Source organism: Pan troglodytes, chromosome 6, assembly GCF_028858775.2.
Source record: "Pan troglodytes isolate AG18354 chromosome 6, NHGRI_mPanTro3-v2.0_pri, whole genome shotgun sequence".
NCBI classification, from domain to species: Eukaryota; Metazoa; Chordata; class Mammalia; order Primates; family Hominidae; genus Pan; species Pan troglodytes.
In genome coordinates, this window is record NC_072404.2 from 12056299 (window position 1) to 12070397 (window position 14099).

The following is a 14099-nucleotide window of genomic DNA, read 5'->3' on the forward strand; positions in this document are numbered from 1 at the left end:
CCAACCGCCGGTGCAGGCCCGCTCCGTCCTTGCCCAGGCTCCCTCGCGGGCTCTGCGTCGCGTTCAGAGCTGCCGCTGGTTGATTTCACGGTGCTTTCCACCAGCAAGAATGGGGGGTGGTGCCGGGCTTTGGCTTCGGCCAGCGGACTTGGGTTCCCTGGCCGCCCCAGCTACCCGTCTTCACGTTTCCATCTGTTCTCAGCTGGGGAGTACGGGGGAAGATGGCTGGAAGGCCCCCTGCCCCTGACTCCCACTTCCCAGCCTCTCTGACTGCGGGCTCCTTGGCCTAGCAAGGTGCAGAACACCTGCCACCTGCACCTGAGAGCCCTCCCACTCCAAAGACCTTCCGCACCAAGACCTCGTTTCTGGCAGTCATCTCTCCTCTGAAATAGGTGGCAGTTCACTTTCACAATTTTTAAACTGGTGAGAAAGGACTTGAATGTGGCTAGAGGAGGGCAGGCCGGAGGCCACACATGCAGGAAGGTGCCTGATGTACAACCCATACTGGCCGGAAGGCAGGCCTGGGTGAGGACACTCTGTTGTTGAGATGAAAATCCCCTGGGGGAGAGAGGAGAATAGAGGGGGCATAAAAGAGAGCACAGCCAGGCACAACGCGCAGGCGCTGAGTCAATGAGACCCTCCTGCGCATCACACAGGTCAGAGACACGGCCGCAAGCCCCTCCTGTCCACATGCCCAGAGTTTAGAGACACCAAGGTCTCAGCATCACCTAGAACCTCTGAGAAGTCATCTCTTGATCCCCCTGACACCAGGACTTCAGAGATGCCCGGTTTCAAAAGAAGACAAGCAAGGGGGATTCCTCAGTCAACACCCATTTTCCCCTCTCTCCCTTGCCCACCGAAAGTGATTTATAAGCACAGCAGAAATCAAAACAAACAAGCCATGCTTGGAAAACGAGGATCCACATGTGTAAATAAACGGGAACTACAGCTCAAAGGCAGTCACACACTTGTCATTCTTGTTTCTTCCTCTCATGACATGGAAAGGCAGGTAGAAAGATCTCTTGAAGGTTGCTCCGAAGCCCGTGGGAGTGAATGTTCCGGTGGACTTGGGGCTCTGCTGATGGAGGCCAGGCCACAAGGGGACAACGCTGGCACCAGGCCCAGTCACCTCTGTACCACTCGTTAGTAGTCTGGTTGGTGGCCGCCAGATACAGGACAAACAACAGGTAGCCACCCAGGAGGAAGCTCAGGACCACGACAAAGCCCAGCATGAAGACAATCCGTGGAAAAGTCAGGAACAGGTACTAGGGGCAGAGAAAAGGTAGTGCTTTAGGCAGCTGGACTGTGACATCCATGAGAGTGAACACTGGCCAACCCTGGGCCTGCCACAGCCACCAGCGCTGCTTCCTCAGCCCACCTACTTGTGTCCAAATGTGACAAACTGAACATAAACAGCACTGAGAAGCAGCCCAGAATAATCCCAGTACATACAAGAGTTTCCTGTGGGATGAATGAAGTGTTCACACTGAAGGAAAAGGGAAAGTTTACTTAGGAAATGTGCTATTCCAGTTAGCTATTTATAAAATAAATGCAGACTTCATTCATCAAAATAAAATCCAGATGGACAAAAGAGATCAATGTCTTTCTTAAAACAATACAACCCCAAAAATAGATGTACAAGGATATTCATTGTATCATTGATTTTATCAGCCCCTCTTCCGAAGTTTTTTTCCTTTTCTTAATAAATAGAAACAGGGGCCGGGCGCAATGGCTCACGCCTATAATCCCAGCATTTTGGGAGGCCGAGGCGGGCAGATCACTTGAGGTCAGGAGTTTGACACCAGCCTGGCCAACATGGTGAAACCCTTCTCTACTAAAAATACAAAAGTTAGCCGGGTGTGGTGGCACATGCCTGTAATCCCAGCTACTCAAGAGGCTGAGGCAGAAGAATTGCTTGAACCCGGGCGGTGAAGGTTACAATGAGCTGAGATTGTGCGACTGCACTCCAGCCTAGGCGACAGAGCGAGACTCCATCTAAAATAAATAAATAAATAAATAAATAAATAAATAAATAAATAAATAGAAACAGGGTCTTGCTATGTTGCCCAGGCTGCTTTCAAACTCCTGGCCTTGAGTGATCCTCCTGCCTTGACCTCCCAAATTGTTGGGATTACAGGCGTGAGCCACTGTGCCTGGCCAAGAAACAAGTTAACTGTCCATCCGTCAGGAAGGTTAAACTCTGGGATGGTCACACAATGGGAAAACGAGGAGCCATGAAAAATGATGTCAATTTCTATGTACTGATTGTGAAAAGATTTAATATATTGACTAATGAGAAAGGCAAGATGTAAGGATTACACTGTCATCTTGTTTGGGTAAAAACAAAACTGACTCCGTAAATGGTATATGACCATAGGAACTGCGCTGCTTAAAGTTTTGTAAGTTATTTTTGTAATAAGCAAAATGAAGAATTTAGAAAGTTTAATATTTTTGAAAGTCACAAGAAAAGAGAACATTTAACAAAACTCCTGATGGAGGAGACTTTCTTGTTGAAGTTACAAAGAAAAGAAATTTGATGAGAAAGAATGTCTGAACTTTTCTATACCAAAAAACCCCAAAAAACCCAAAACCCCATTCCCAAGATCCAAAAGATCCACAAACAAAAAAACAGTATAACAAAAGATTAACCGTCATTATTATATAAAGACCTCAAATCAAAAGTGATTCTGGGCCAGTCATGGTGGCTCACACCTGTAATCCCAGCACTTTGGGAGGCCAAGGTGGGAGCATTTGAGCCCAGGAGTTCCAGGTCATAGTGAGCTGTGATGGTACCACTGCACTCCAGCCTAGGTGACAGAGTGAGACTCTGTCTCAAAAAAAAAAAAAAGTTACCATATGACCCAGCAGTGCCACTTCTAGGTGGAATGTACCCAAGAGAAATATAAACATAAAACATAAAAACATAAACATAAAACATGTTTTATAAACATAAAAACATATGTCCACACAAAAAACTTGTACATGAATGTTCACAGCAGTATTACTCAAAAATAGCCAAAAAGTGAAAACACCAAAATGTCCATCAACTGATGAACAAATAATTAAAATTCAGTCTATCCATACAACGGAATACTATTCAGCCATAAAAAAGAATGAAGTAAGGCCGGGCACGGGGTTTCATGCCTGTAATCCCAGCACTTTGGGAGGCCGAGGCGGGTGGATCACTTGAGGTCAGGAGTTCAAGACCAGCCTGGCCAACATGGTAAAACCCCTTCTCTGCTAAAATTACAAAAATTAGCCAGGCGTGGTGGCTCATGTCTGTAATCCCAGCTACACGGGAGACTGAGGCAGGAGAATTGCTTGAACCTGAGAGGCAGAGGTTGCAGTGAGCCAAGATCACACCGTTGCACTCCAGCCTGGGCAACAAGAGCGAGACTCCATCCCAAATAAACAAAAGGAATGAAGTAGATTCGTGCTACATGAATTAACCCTGAAAACCTTGTGCCACAAGAAAAAAGCCAGTGGAAAAGACCATATATTGCATGATTCCATTTATATGAAGTGTCCAGAAAAGGTCTATCCCGAAAGACAGAAAGTAGATTAGTGATTACCTGGGTCTGGGGGAGGAGGGAATGGGGAGTGTTTCCTTTTGGGGATGATGAAATGTTCTGAAATTAGATAGTAGTGAGGGCTGAACAAGTCTGTGAATATACTTATACCACTGTGGGATACTTTAAAGGGTGAATTTTATGATATGTGAATTTTTTTTTTTTTTTGAGATGGAGTTTCGCTCTTTCGCTCTTGTTGCCCAGGCTGGAGTGCAATGGCACGATCTTGGCTCACTGCAACCTCCGCCTCCCAGGTTCAAGTGATTCTCCTGCCTCGGCCTCCCGAGTAGCTGGGACTACAGATGCTGGCCACCATGCCTGGCTAACTTTTTTGTATTTTTAGTAGAGACGAGGTTTCACCACACTGGCCAGGCTGGTCTTGAACTCCTGACCTCAGGTGATCCACCCACCTTGGCCTCCCAAAGTGTTGGGATTACAGCTGTGAGCCACCATGCCTGGCCCAATATGTGAATTTTATATCAGTTTAGAAAAAGGAAAAACTTCACGTTTGTTTGTTAGTTTCTGAGACAGGGTCTTGCTCTGTCACCCAGGCTGGAGTGCAGTGGTGCAATCTCGGCTCACTGCAACCTCTCCCTCCCGGGTTCAAGCAATTTTTGTGCCTCAGCCTCCCAAGTAGCTAGAACAATGGGCATGTGCCACCACACCCAGCTAATTTTTTTGTATTTTAGTAGAGATGGGGTTTCACCATGTTGCCCAGGCTGGTCTCAAGCTCCTGAGCTCAGGCAATCTGCTTGTCTTAGCTTCTCAAAGTGCTAGGATTACAGGCATGAGCCACTGCACCCGGCCCTGGCTCATTTTTGTATTTTTTGTAGAGACAAGGTCTCTACAGGAGACCAGTTATTCAATCATCAGTTGATGGACATTTGGGTGTTGCCCAGGCTGGTCCTGAACTCCTAGCCTCATGCGATCCTCCCACCTCGGCCTCCAAAAGTGCTGGGATTATAGGCGTGAGCCACCACACCCCACCTAACTTCCTGCTTTTACTGGAAAAATAAATGTCTTTTTTGCGATTCTGAAACTTGAAGTCAGAAACCTACAGCATAATTACCTGAATAAGAAAGACCGTGTCCATAACACGGAGGTGTCCAAGGTCATCGATGTAAGTCTCCTGGTATAGATCTGACATCACCACCAAGTGGACCAGAAAAGTGGTGCTCACAATGGCGACGGTGGCAGCCGAGGCCGTCAAGGTCAAGAGGTAGATGAGGAAGTACCTGATGTTCCAGGCCCCGATGCAGTTGTTCACCCAAACACAGTGATGGTCGAAACGGTGCACACACCAGTTACACACACCTGCACAGAAACAAGGGGGCACGTGCTGGGATGGTGCTTGATGAGACAAGGACACCGCACACCTGCTGAGATTTTCACAATCTGTCCACTGGATGTGTCATCAGAGGAAAATGGCAGCTGCTTAGTTCCAAACTAAGCTTTTGGAACTGTGGTGTCCAGTACAGGAGCAACCAGCCAAATGTGGGTATTGAGCACTTGCAATCTGACTACAAGACAAATCTGAGGTGGTGGCGGCATGCACCCATGGTCCCAGCTACTCAGAGGCTAGGCGGGAGGATCACTTGAGCACAGGAGGTCAACGCTGCTGTGAGCTATGATCACGTCACAGCACTCCAACCTGGGTAACGGAGTGAGACCCTATCTCAAAAAACAAACCAAAAAACGGAGAGGACATTTTGTCAATATTGACAAATTTACAGTTGTCTTTTTACTACAATACTCCTTTGAATTCAGTGTGAATATGGAGGCAACACAAGTGTTAGTTAATTTACTTGACTTGGATAGACATAGTTTTAAAACTGGTATTCCTGCTTTAAAGTCAATTCTTCTGATTAAGATGAATCATTATGTCAATGTAGACATGGATGGTGAAGGAAAATTATTTTTTTGGTACCGAATTCAGATATTGGAAAACTTTTAAGAATATCTGGACATAGCTTGCACATGTAAGCCTACTTTTTCAACTGTACATTTTATTAAATCTAAATACACAAGCATTTCCACATGAAAATTTAGTGTCCAAATCAAGATGTGCTATAAATGTAAGATACACACCAGATTTCAAAGGCTTAGTATGAAAAAAAGAATATAAACTATCTCATGAAGAATTTTTTACATTGATTACATGTTAAAATGATATTTCACATATGTAGGTTAAATAACATCCTGATTAAAACTGTCTCCAAGCACAGCCACATTTTGAAAAACATTTTTAAAAACTTTCTATTCATGGCCTTTTTTTTTTTTTCTGAGACAGGGTCTTGCTCTGTTGCTGAGACTGGAGTGCAGTGGTTTAATCATAGCTTACTGCAGCCTCGATCTCCTGGGCTCAAGTGATCCTCCCGCCTCAGCCTCCTGAGTAGCCAGGACTACAACTTTTGTATTTTTTGTAGAGGTGGGGTTTCCATGGTGCCCAAGCTGGTCTTGAACTCCTAGGCTCAAGAGATCTGCCTGCCTCCCAAAGTACTGGAATTCCTGGCATGAACCGCTGCGCCCAGCCACATTCTATTTTTGTTAGACAGCACTGGTCTAGAATCTTGGGCCCTCCCCAGAAGACTAGGCTTTGTAGGACTGAAATCTGCAAACACAACATCCGCAGAAACAACTTGTGGGGAGCATGTCCTGCCACGTGGCGAGGGAAGGGCTGTTATGCCCAGAGATGAGGACTGTCTACTACACAGGAACACAAGACCTGACCCTCACTCATCTGAAAGAAACCATTATCTCAACTCTACAAGTAGTGGCCACACCATATCTGGGGGTGAACTGGCTCTGCTTTCGGATTCAGGAAACATTCCCTCACAGACGAAGCCCACACATGTGCTGTTGGAGGTGCCGCTGGAGTCACGAGAGCCACACTCACTGCAGTGCTTGGATCGAGCTGGTTTCCTTAAATCACAAGTAGAGCACCTCACGTTCTTTGGAAACATCACTTCATCAAATTCATAAACATGAAGAAATAATAATTCATTTGCTTTTGTTATAATGCCTGGGAAAAGTAAGGACATATGTCAGTTTCGTGCAATATGGTGGACTGGATGGTCACAAAACCCGTCCTGATAAAACACAACTGAAACTGCTATCTTTAATATCGTAAGTAATTCTTTTTTTTTTGAGACAGAGTCTTACTTTGTCATCCAGGCTGGAATGCAGTGGCATGATCTTGGCTCACTGCAACCTCTGCCTCTCAGGTTCAGGTGATTCTCCCACGTAAGCCTCCTGAGTAGTAGCTGGGATTACAGGCGTGCTAATGCACACGTGGCTAATTTTTGTATTTTTTTTGTTAATACAGATGGGGTTTCACCATTTTGGCCAGGCTGGTCTGGAACTCCGGACCTCAGGTGATCCTCCCACCTAGGCCTCCCAAACAGGCTGAGATTACAGGTGTGAGCCACCACGCCCAGCCACGCAATTCATTTTTAATAACGGCTTTATTGAGATATAACATACAAACCTAATTCACTCATTTAAAGTGTACAATTCTGCCGGTGCGGTGGCTCACGCCTGTAATCTCAGCACTTTGGGAGGCTGAGGTGGGTGGATCACGAGGTCAGGAGTTCGAGACCAGCCTGGACAACATGGTGAAACCCCATCTCTACTAAAAATACAAAAATCAGCTGGGTGTGGTGGCACACGCCTGTAGTCCTAGCTACTCGGGAGTCCGAGGCAAGAGAATCCCTTGAACCCGGGAGGCGGAGGTTGCAGCGAGCTGAGATCGCCTCACTGCACTGCAGCCTGGGCGACAAAGCGTGACTCCGTCTTAAAAAACAAAAAAAGGAACAGTACCATACCGATCACATGCTCTATATATGACAAAATGAAGTGAAAGCATTAAAAAGATAAACTAAAAATTTTAAGTGGTTTTAAATAACCCATGGGTTGAAGAAGAAGAAAAAAATTAGAAAACACTCAAAACTGAAAGGTAATGAAAATGCTACACATCAAATCTTTTACAAAGTCCTCAGGGGGGGCCTCTCCTTGTTTGCAGCACTATTAGTAAGACAGTGGAGCTGTCACCATGCTGTATGCTAAGAGCCTCAACTTACCAGGATTGGTTACACAAGTCAGGGTGAAAAAAAACAGGTTTACAACTAGCAGCAGATAGGGCAGAAGAAGGTAATACAAGGAGAACTCCAGCTCCTGACAGTAGCCAAATACTTCCCAGGTGTACTCAGTATAAACCATCCCTTGCAAGACCAGGTGCAGGACAATGAAGGTGTGGTTTCTGAAAGAAAACAGGCATGGCTTGTTCATGGGGGTTTCTTCTTGAAGAAATTGTATGATACTAAAGAAAGTAACCAACGGCCAACCACTTCCTTTGGGCTTGAGATAATAGTAAGAATTACATAGAAAACTATGTGAAACATTTTGCATGTATTTAACAGAAATTCGCAATCTGTAAATATCGCTTTTTAAAAGTAGGCAAGTTAAAACCTCCATCTCAAAAGGCAGATTAACTATGAGTAGAGGCTCCCAACTCAGGACTCCTGATTCTTTCCGGCCTTCTTTCCCTCACCATGCTGGAAACCACAAGGAGCTTCCTGAAGCTAGAGGATCTCAACAATTAATAATCAAAGCAGAAAAGAGGAGAATATTTAAACTCTGAAAGAGAAATACCTCGTATGGAAAAGGTAATGAAGCAATCCATGCACGGCTCTCTGAAGACATTCTGGAATTATACAGGAAAATATCTGAAACAAAAGGAAAGAGAAAGACTCAGTTTCATTTCTCACTTCCTCCACTCCCAAACAAATCAGACACTCCACATACAGCTGGCAATCTGGGTGATAGTAAGTTTTGTTTCCCTATATGGGTGAAGAAGTGATTTAGCAGAGAATAAAGAGGGGAATGCTTTCTACTAGTCTTTCCTTTCACGCCAACTCCATTTCTAGTCTGATTCTGACGAAGGCACCTGTCAGTGTCTTCAGGGAAAGAGAGGTGAGCAGAGGGGATGGGTCGGGGAATGTCAATGTGAAGGCCGCTCCTTCCCCAGCCTGGGTTCAATCCCAGGTTCCAGCATCCACACCCAGATCACTGGGCATTGGCCCAGGTCCCTCCCAAGTCAATGCCTTCCCATAGGCTGCTTGCCCCATTTTGCTCACTTTGATCCCTGAAGGAGGGGGGCCAGCCAATGCTGAGCTTTCTGCTCATACATCCCCCAGAGTCACCCATTAAGCCCCCCAGGCGGACCCTGCTCACATCCATGCCCAGTCGCAGGCATCTAATCCAGAGGAAAACAGCAACCTCTTCTCTCAAAGCACCACCGCAAGAGGACTTTCAGCAGGAACACAAAACCCACACACACAGAGGCTGTGGAATATCCCACAACTGCCATCAACGAAATAAATCCATCAATGATGTTAAGTGGCATCTTTTTTGTTGTTGTTGAGACAGGGTCTCACTCTGTAGTCCAGGCTGGAGTGCAGTGGCGTGATCATAGCTCACGGCAACTTCAGAATCCTGGCTCAAGGGATCCTCCTGCCTCAGCTTCCTGAGTAGCGGGATTACAGGTGTGAGGCACTGCACCCGGCCTGGCATCTCTTTTTTGTCCTGTAGCAAAACCTGTGAGTCTCTTAGACTAACACAGTATTCAAATTCCAGTGCCATCCAAGGATCATCCTTACCTGTGCTCCTCCCCTGGCCAGGCCTTTCAAGCTATGGGTTTTCGAGCAGACGCAGATAAGAACAAGACCCATCAGCACCGAAGCCAGGTAGAACAAGAAGAGGACCAGAAAGTCCATCCTGCAGCTACAAAGGAACAGAAAGAGTGTGACTATCTGCTACTGAAAGGTTTCTTCCATGGCACACATTCTCAGACATCAACTCCCAAATGGCTACCAAAACAGAATTCATCTAGACTTTAATGACATCTCAAAGCAAAAAGCAGAAAGACAAACAGAACAGAATTCACCAATTCTTAGGCACACATAACAGAGGCCTGCTGCCTCTCAGTGGGGCCTCCAAAATGGTCCTGAGCTCCCTCCATCAAGATAAAAATTCAGGGCCAGGTGCAGTGGCTCATGCCTGTAATCCCACCACTCTGGGAAGCAGAGGTGGGTGGATCGCTTGAGCTCAGGAGTTCGAGACCAGCCTGGGCAACATAGTGAGACCCTGTCTCAATTTAATAAAATAAAAAATAAAAAATAAAAAAAGAAAGATAAACTTTTTTTTTTGAGACAGAGTTTCACTCTTGTTACCCAGGTTGCAGTGCGGTGGCGCGATCTTGGCTCACTGCAACCTCCGCCTCCCAGGTTCAAGCAATTCTCCTGCCTCAGCCTCCTGAGTAGCTGGGATTATAGGCACGCACCCCATGCCTGGCTAATTTTTGTATTTTTAGTAGAGACGAGGTTTCACCATGTTGGCCAGGCTGGTCTCGAACTCTTGAACTCAGGTGATCCACCTGCCTCGGCCTCCCAAACTGCTGGGAGTACAGGCGTGAGCCACTGCACCCGCCCAAGATAAAAACTTTGAATCTAACACCCTAAGGCTGTGGCCTGCCTTTGAAGCATCTCCAACTTGCAAATCCAAAATAAACCAAGAAAGAAAATGCATCCTCCTTCCTTGCCCCCAGGCATGAATCATTCTTTCACTTCCTTAAATATTCATAAAGATACAAGATGTGTCCCCAAAGAATCTGCTGACAATGCCTTGAGAACAAGCATCTCCTAGAGGCAGTCAGGAGCCCTGCACCCAGAATCAGGCATCCTGTCCTAAGAAGGACAGGACAGTGTCCTGTCCTCCAGGACACTGGCCACAACCATCAGGAATTACCCTCTGGAACCAGAGTCAACACACAGGCCTGCATTAAAATACTGGATACTGGGGCCGAGCGTGGTGGCTCAGGCCTGTAATCCCAACACTTTGGCATGTCGAGGCAGGTGGATCACGAGGTCAGGAGTTCGAGACCAGTCTGGCCAACATGGTGTAATCCCCATCTATACTAAAAACACAAAAATTAACCGGGCATGGTGGCACATGCCTGTAATCCCCATCTATACTAAAAACACAAAAATTAACTGGGCGTGGTGGCACATGCCTGTAATCCCAGCTACTCAGGGGGTGGAGGCAGGAGAATCTCTTGAACCCAGGAAGCGGAGGTTGCAGTGAGCCGAGATCGCGCCACTGCACTCCAGCCTGGGCAACAGAGCGAGACTCCGTTTCAAAAAAAAAAAGAAAAGACACTGGATACTGGAACTCTTTTCCATAGTGTAGTGGTTTAAAAAAAAAAAAAAAGAGAAGAAAAAAAAAGGTACTGGAATTGGCCGGCCGTAGTGGCTCGTGCCTGTACTCCCAGCACTTTGGAAGGCTGAGGTGGGAGGATCACTTGAACCCAGGAGTTCAAGACCAGCCTGGGCAACAAAGCGAGACCCCCATCTCTACAAAAAATACAAAAATTAGCCAGGTGTGGTTGCGCATGCCTGTGGAGGCTGAGGCGGGAGGATTGCTTGAGCACAGGAGTTCAAGCCTGGGCGACAGCATGAGACCCTGTCTCAAAAACAAACAAAAAAAGATACCGGAACTGGTCACTTTTGACCTTAGCAGATAAGATTCTGGGCTGTAATGCCAAGTGAGATAACCAAACAAGAAGCTATTCATGACATGATAGATGAGAGTAAACAAACAGCAGCAATTCTCACGGGGTGATTCAGGGTACCCAGCCTACATTTCTCTTGGTTGGGTAATTTTCAGCCGGCAGCTCTGGCATTCCTCTTCCCAACATTCACAGATAATTCAAACAGCAGCTCCTCTTGGGCAGCAGTGTGTGCCTGGCATGACCAGTAGCTGCCGGACATGGTTCTTCCAGGAGCCTGGATCTGGCTGCAGAGACAGATCAATTCAACACCCACATAAGACGACAAGAGTTGCAGTCAAAGGCAGAATACCTGTGGAAAAGGATTTGGAAGTAGGGGATTTTCAGCACCCCCAGCATGAATGGGTAAGACTTTGGGAGAAATGGCCCAGACTAAGTTGCTTAGGCCTGCTCCCAAATCTTTGGGAGGCCCAGGCAGGAGGATAGCTTGAGGTTAAGAGTTCGAGACCAGCCTGGGCAACATAGTGAGATCACTGTCTCTACATAAAAATTTAAAAATCAGTGGGGCGTGGTGGCCCACGCCTGTGGTCCCAGCTACTTGGGAGGCTGAGGTGGAAGGATGGCTTGAGCCCAGGAGGTCGAGGCTGCAGTGAGCTGTGATCGTGCCACTGCCCTCCAGCCTGGGCCACAGAGCTGGACCCCATCTCTAAAAACAATAAAATAGGCCGGGCGCGGTGGCTCACGCCTATAATCCCAGCACTTTGGGAGGCCGAGGCGGGTGGAACACCTGAGGTCAGGAGTTCGAGACCAGCCTGACCAACATGGTGAAATCCGTCTCTACTAAATACAAAAAAAATTAGCTGGGCGTGATGGCGCATGCCTGTAATCCAAGCTACTGGGGAGGCTGAGGCAGAATTGCTTGAATCCGGGAGGCGGAGGGTGCAGTAAGCCGAGATCGCGCCACTGCACTCCAGCCTGGGAAACAAGAGCGAAACGCCGTCTCAAAATACAATAATAATAAAGACTTTGTGAGAAACAGCTAGTTGGGAAGAAATAAGCCAAGTCGGTAGCCTTGGGTCTCTCCCCGCCACTCCCCATTAGGGCCTCCCGAAGCCACCCCCATCCAAGGCACCTCCTGGGCGGGCCTGGCCGGAGATTTCCCTGGGGGCTGGAGCCCTGGTAGGGGGACGTGGAGTGCAGCAGGCTCGGAGGGGACACCGGGGCCGCCCCGGACTCGGGCGAGGTGGGGGTGGGACGGCGGCCCCACACACAAGGGGAAAGGGAGGGTCAGAGGAGGAGACTGACGGTCCTGGGACAGCCCAAGCTTCCCACAGCCCCGCGGAGGCGGCCTTACCGCCAGCCGCTGGGCTCCGGCGCCTTCCGGGCGCGATACGAGACTTCCTGCGGGCTCGTGACATCAGCGCGGCGCCCCCGAGGGGCTGACTTCCGGCGGAAGTGTGCGAGGGCCGCCGCGGGTTGCGGGGCTGGAGTAACAGTGACCTCCCCGGCTCCCTCGCAGCCAGCCTGGGGACCTCCGTGGCCGGGTGTAACCGCTGGGAAGTGCGATTTTATTTTATTTTATTTTATTTTATTTTATTTTATTTTATGTATTACCTATTTTCTTATTTACTTATGTATTCGTTCATTCATTCAGAAACAGCCTCGCTCTGTCGCCCAAGCTGGAGTGCAATGGCGCTATCGTAGCACACTACAACCTCCAACTCCTGGGCTCAAGCAATGCCTCCTGCCTCAGCCTCCCAAGTAGCTGGGACCACAGGTGCATGCCACCACACCCGCCTAATTTTTTTTTTTTTTTTTTTTTTGTAGAGACGGGTGTCTCACTATGTTGCCCAAGCTGATCTCGAACTCCCGGGCTCAAGTGATCCTCCCACCTCGGCCTCCCAGAGTGTTGAGATTACAGGCGTGAGTCCCTGCACTGGGCTGGAAGTGGGATTTTAGAGCAGTACTGCCAGGAGACTTACAGGAGGACCGACCTGGGCCTGGTGGGGGCGATCATGCTGGGGCTGTGACAGGGACTAAGCTGCCCTGCGGCCTGCACAGAGCCCAGTCATGTCCCTGCTCAGAGCCCAGCAGGGGGATCCAGGTGGCCCAGGGCAGTCACACTTAGGGGGCTCTCAGACTATGTCTGTGTGGTGGACAGAGTTTGCTTTCAGCCACCCACACTGTTGAGATCTAGCAGAACAGTTCCAGCATCTTCCGTTGCAGAAGCGGGCAGAAAGCACAATGTGTACCCATCAGTCAGATTCCGCTCCATGTGTGTCCTTGCTCCTGATGACAAGGACATCTTGCTCTGTACAGCCCTAAATATCCTCGGGGCAGTGACAAATACTTGACCACAAACGTTGAGGATAAAAGGGAAGGCTGTTTGATGCTAGGCAGGCTTGGGGTAACAAGAGCTGCTTCCAAACATAGCCCTGAGAAGGCCCTGTGGGGTGTCCTTTGCTCTGACCATCTCTGAATCAGCTGAGGCCAGGGTCTATTCCTGATGCCTCTGAAGACCTGAGCCAGGCCTGTCCTCCTTTGAGGGGAAATGTCTGATCTCCAAACACTGGCCTTAAAGCTCTTCTCTTTTCCTGTCTCTTTGCTACCTATGTCAGCTTCTTGATGCTTTTTCTTTTCCTTTTTATGAAACTCCTTACCAACAGGATGCCTTCTCCTGTGTACATTGTATCCAAGGTCTTCATAAATTTATGGACCCAGAATTGAAAAACCAAGGCTCATACCTATAATTCCAGCACTTCAGGAGGCCGAGGTGGGAGGATCGCTTGAGCCCAGGAGTTTGGGAACAGTCTGGGCAACATATGGAGACCTTGTCTCTACAGAAAATTTAAAAATTAGCCGGGTGTGCTGGCATGCACATGTGGTCCCAGCTACTTAGGAAGCTGAGGTGGGAGGATTGTTTGAGCCCAGGAGGTCAAGGCTGCAGTGCGTTAGGATCACACCAC

At 47.9% G+C, this 14099-nt stretch overlaps 1 protein-coding gene across 11 annotated transcripts; it reads right to left on the reverse strand.

Annotated features, from left to right (window-relative positions):
• Positions 1 to 885: 885 nt before the first annotated feature.
• Positions 886 to 12594, reverse strand: ZDHHC4 (zinc finger DHHC-type palmitoyltransferase 4). 11 transcript variants are annotated; one of them, XM_001143370.6, is made up of 8 exons: positions 12488 to 12594; positions 11266 to 11420; positions 9227 to 9350; positions 8220 to 8293; positions 7649 to 7827; positions 6466 to 6591; positions 4639 to 4883; positions 886 to 1265 (listed from the first exon to the last, which is right to left on the reverse strand). In XM_001143370.6, exons 3-8 carry the CDS (start codon positions 9341 to 9343, stop codon positions 972 to 974), a joined length of 1035 nt encoding a protein of 344 aa, XP_001143370.1. In that variant the 5' UTR covers positions 9344 to 9350; positions 11266 to 11420; positions 12488 to 12594; the 3' UTR covers positions 886 to 971. The 11 variants fall into 11 exon arrangements, with proteins under 11 accessions (XP_001143370.1, XP_001143222.1, XP_063671285.1 ...); XM_001143222.7 differs by having other exon boundaries at positions 11266 to 11485; XM_063815215.1 differs by having other exon boundaries at positions 11240 to 11485; positions 12488 to 12565.
• Positions 12595 to 14099: the final 1505 nt, after the last annotated feature.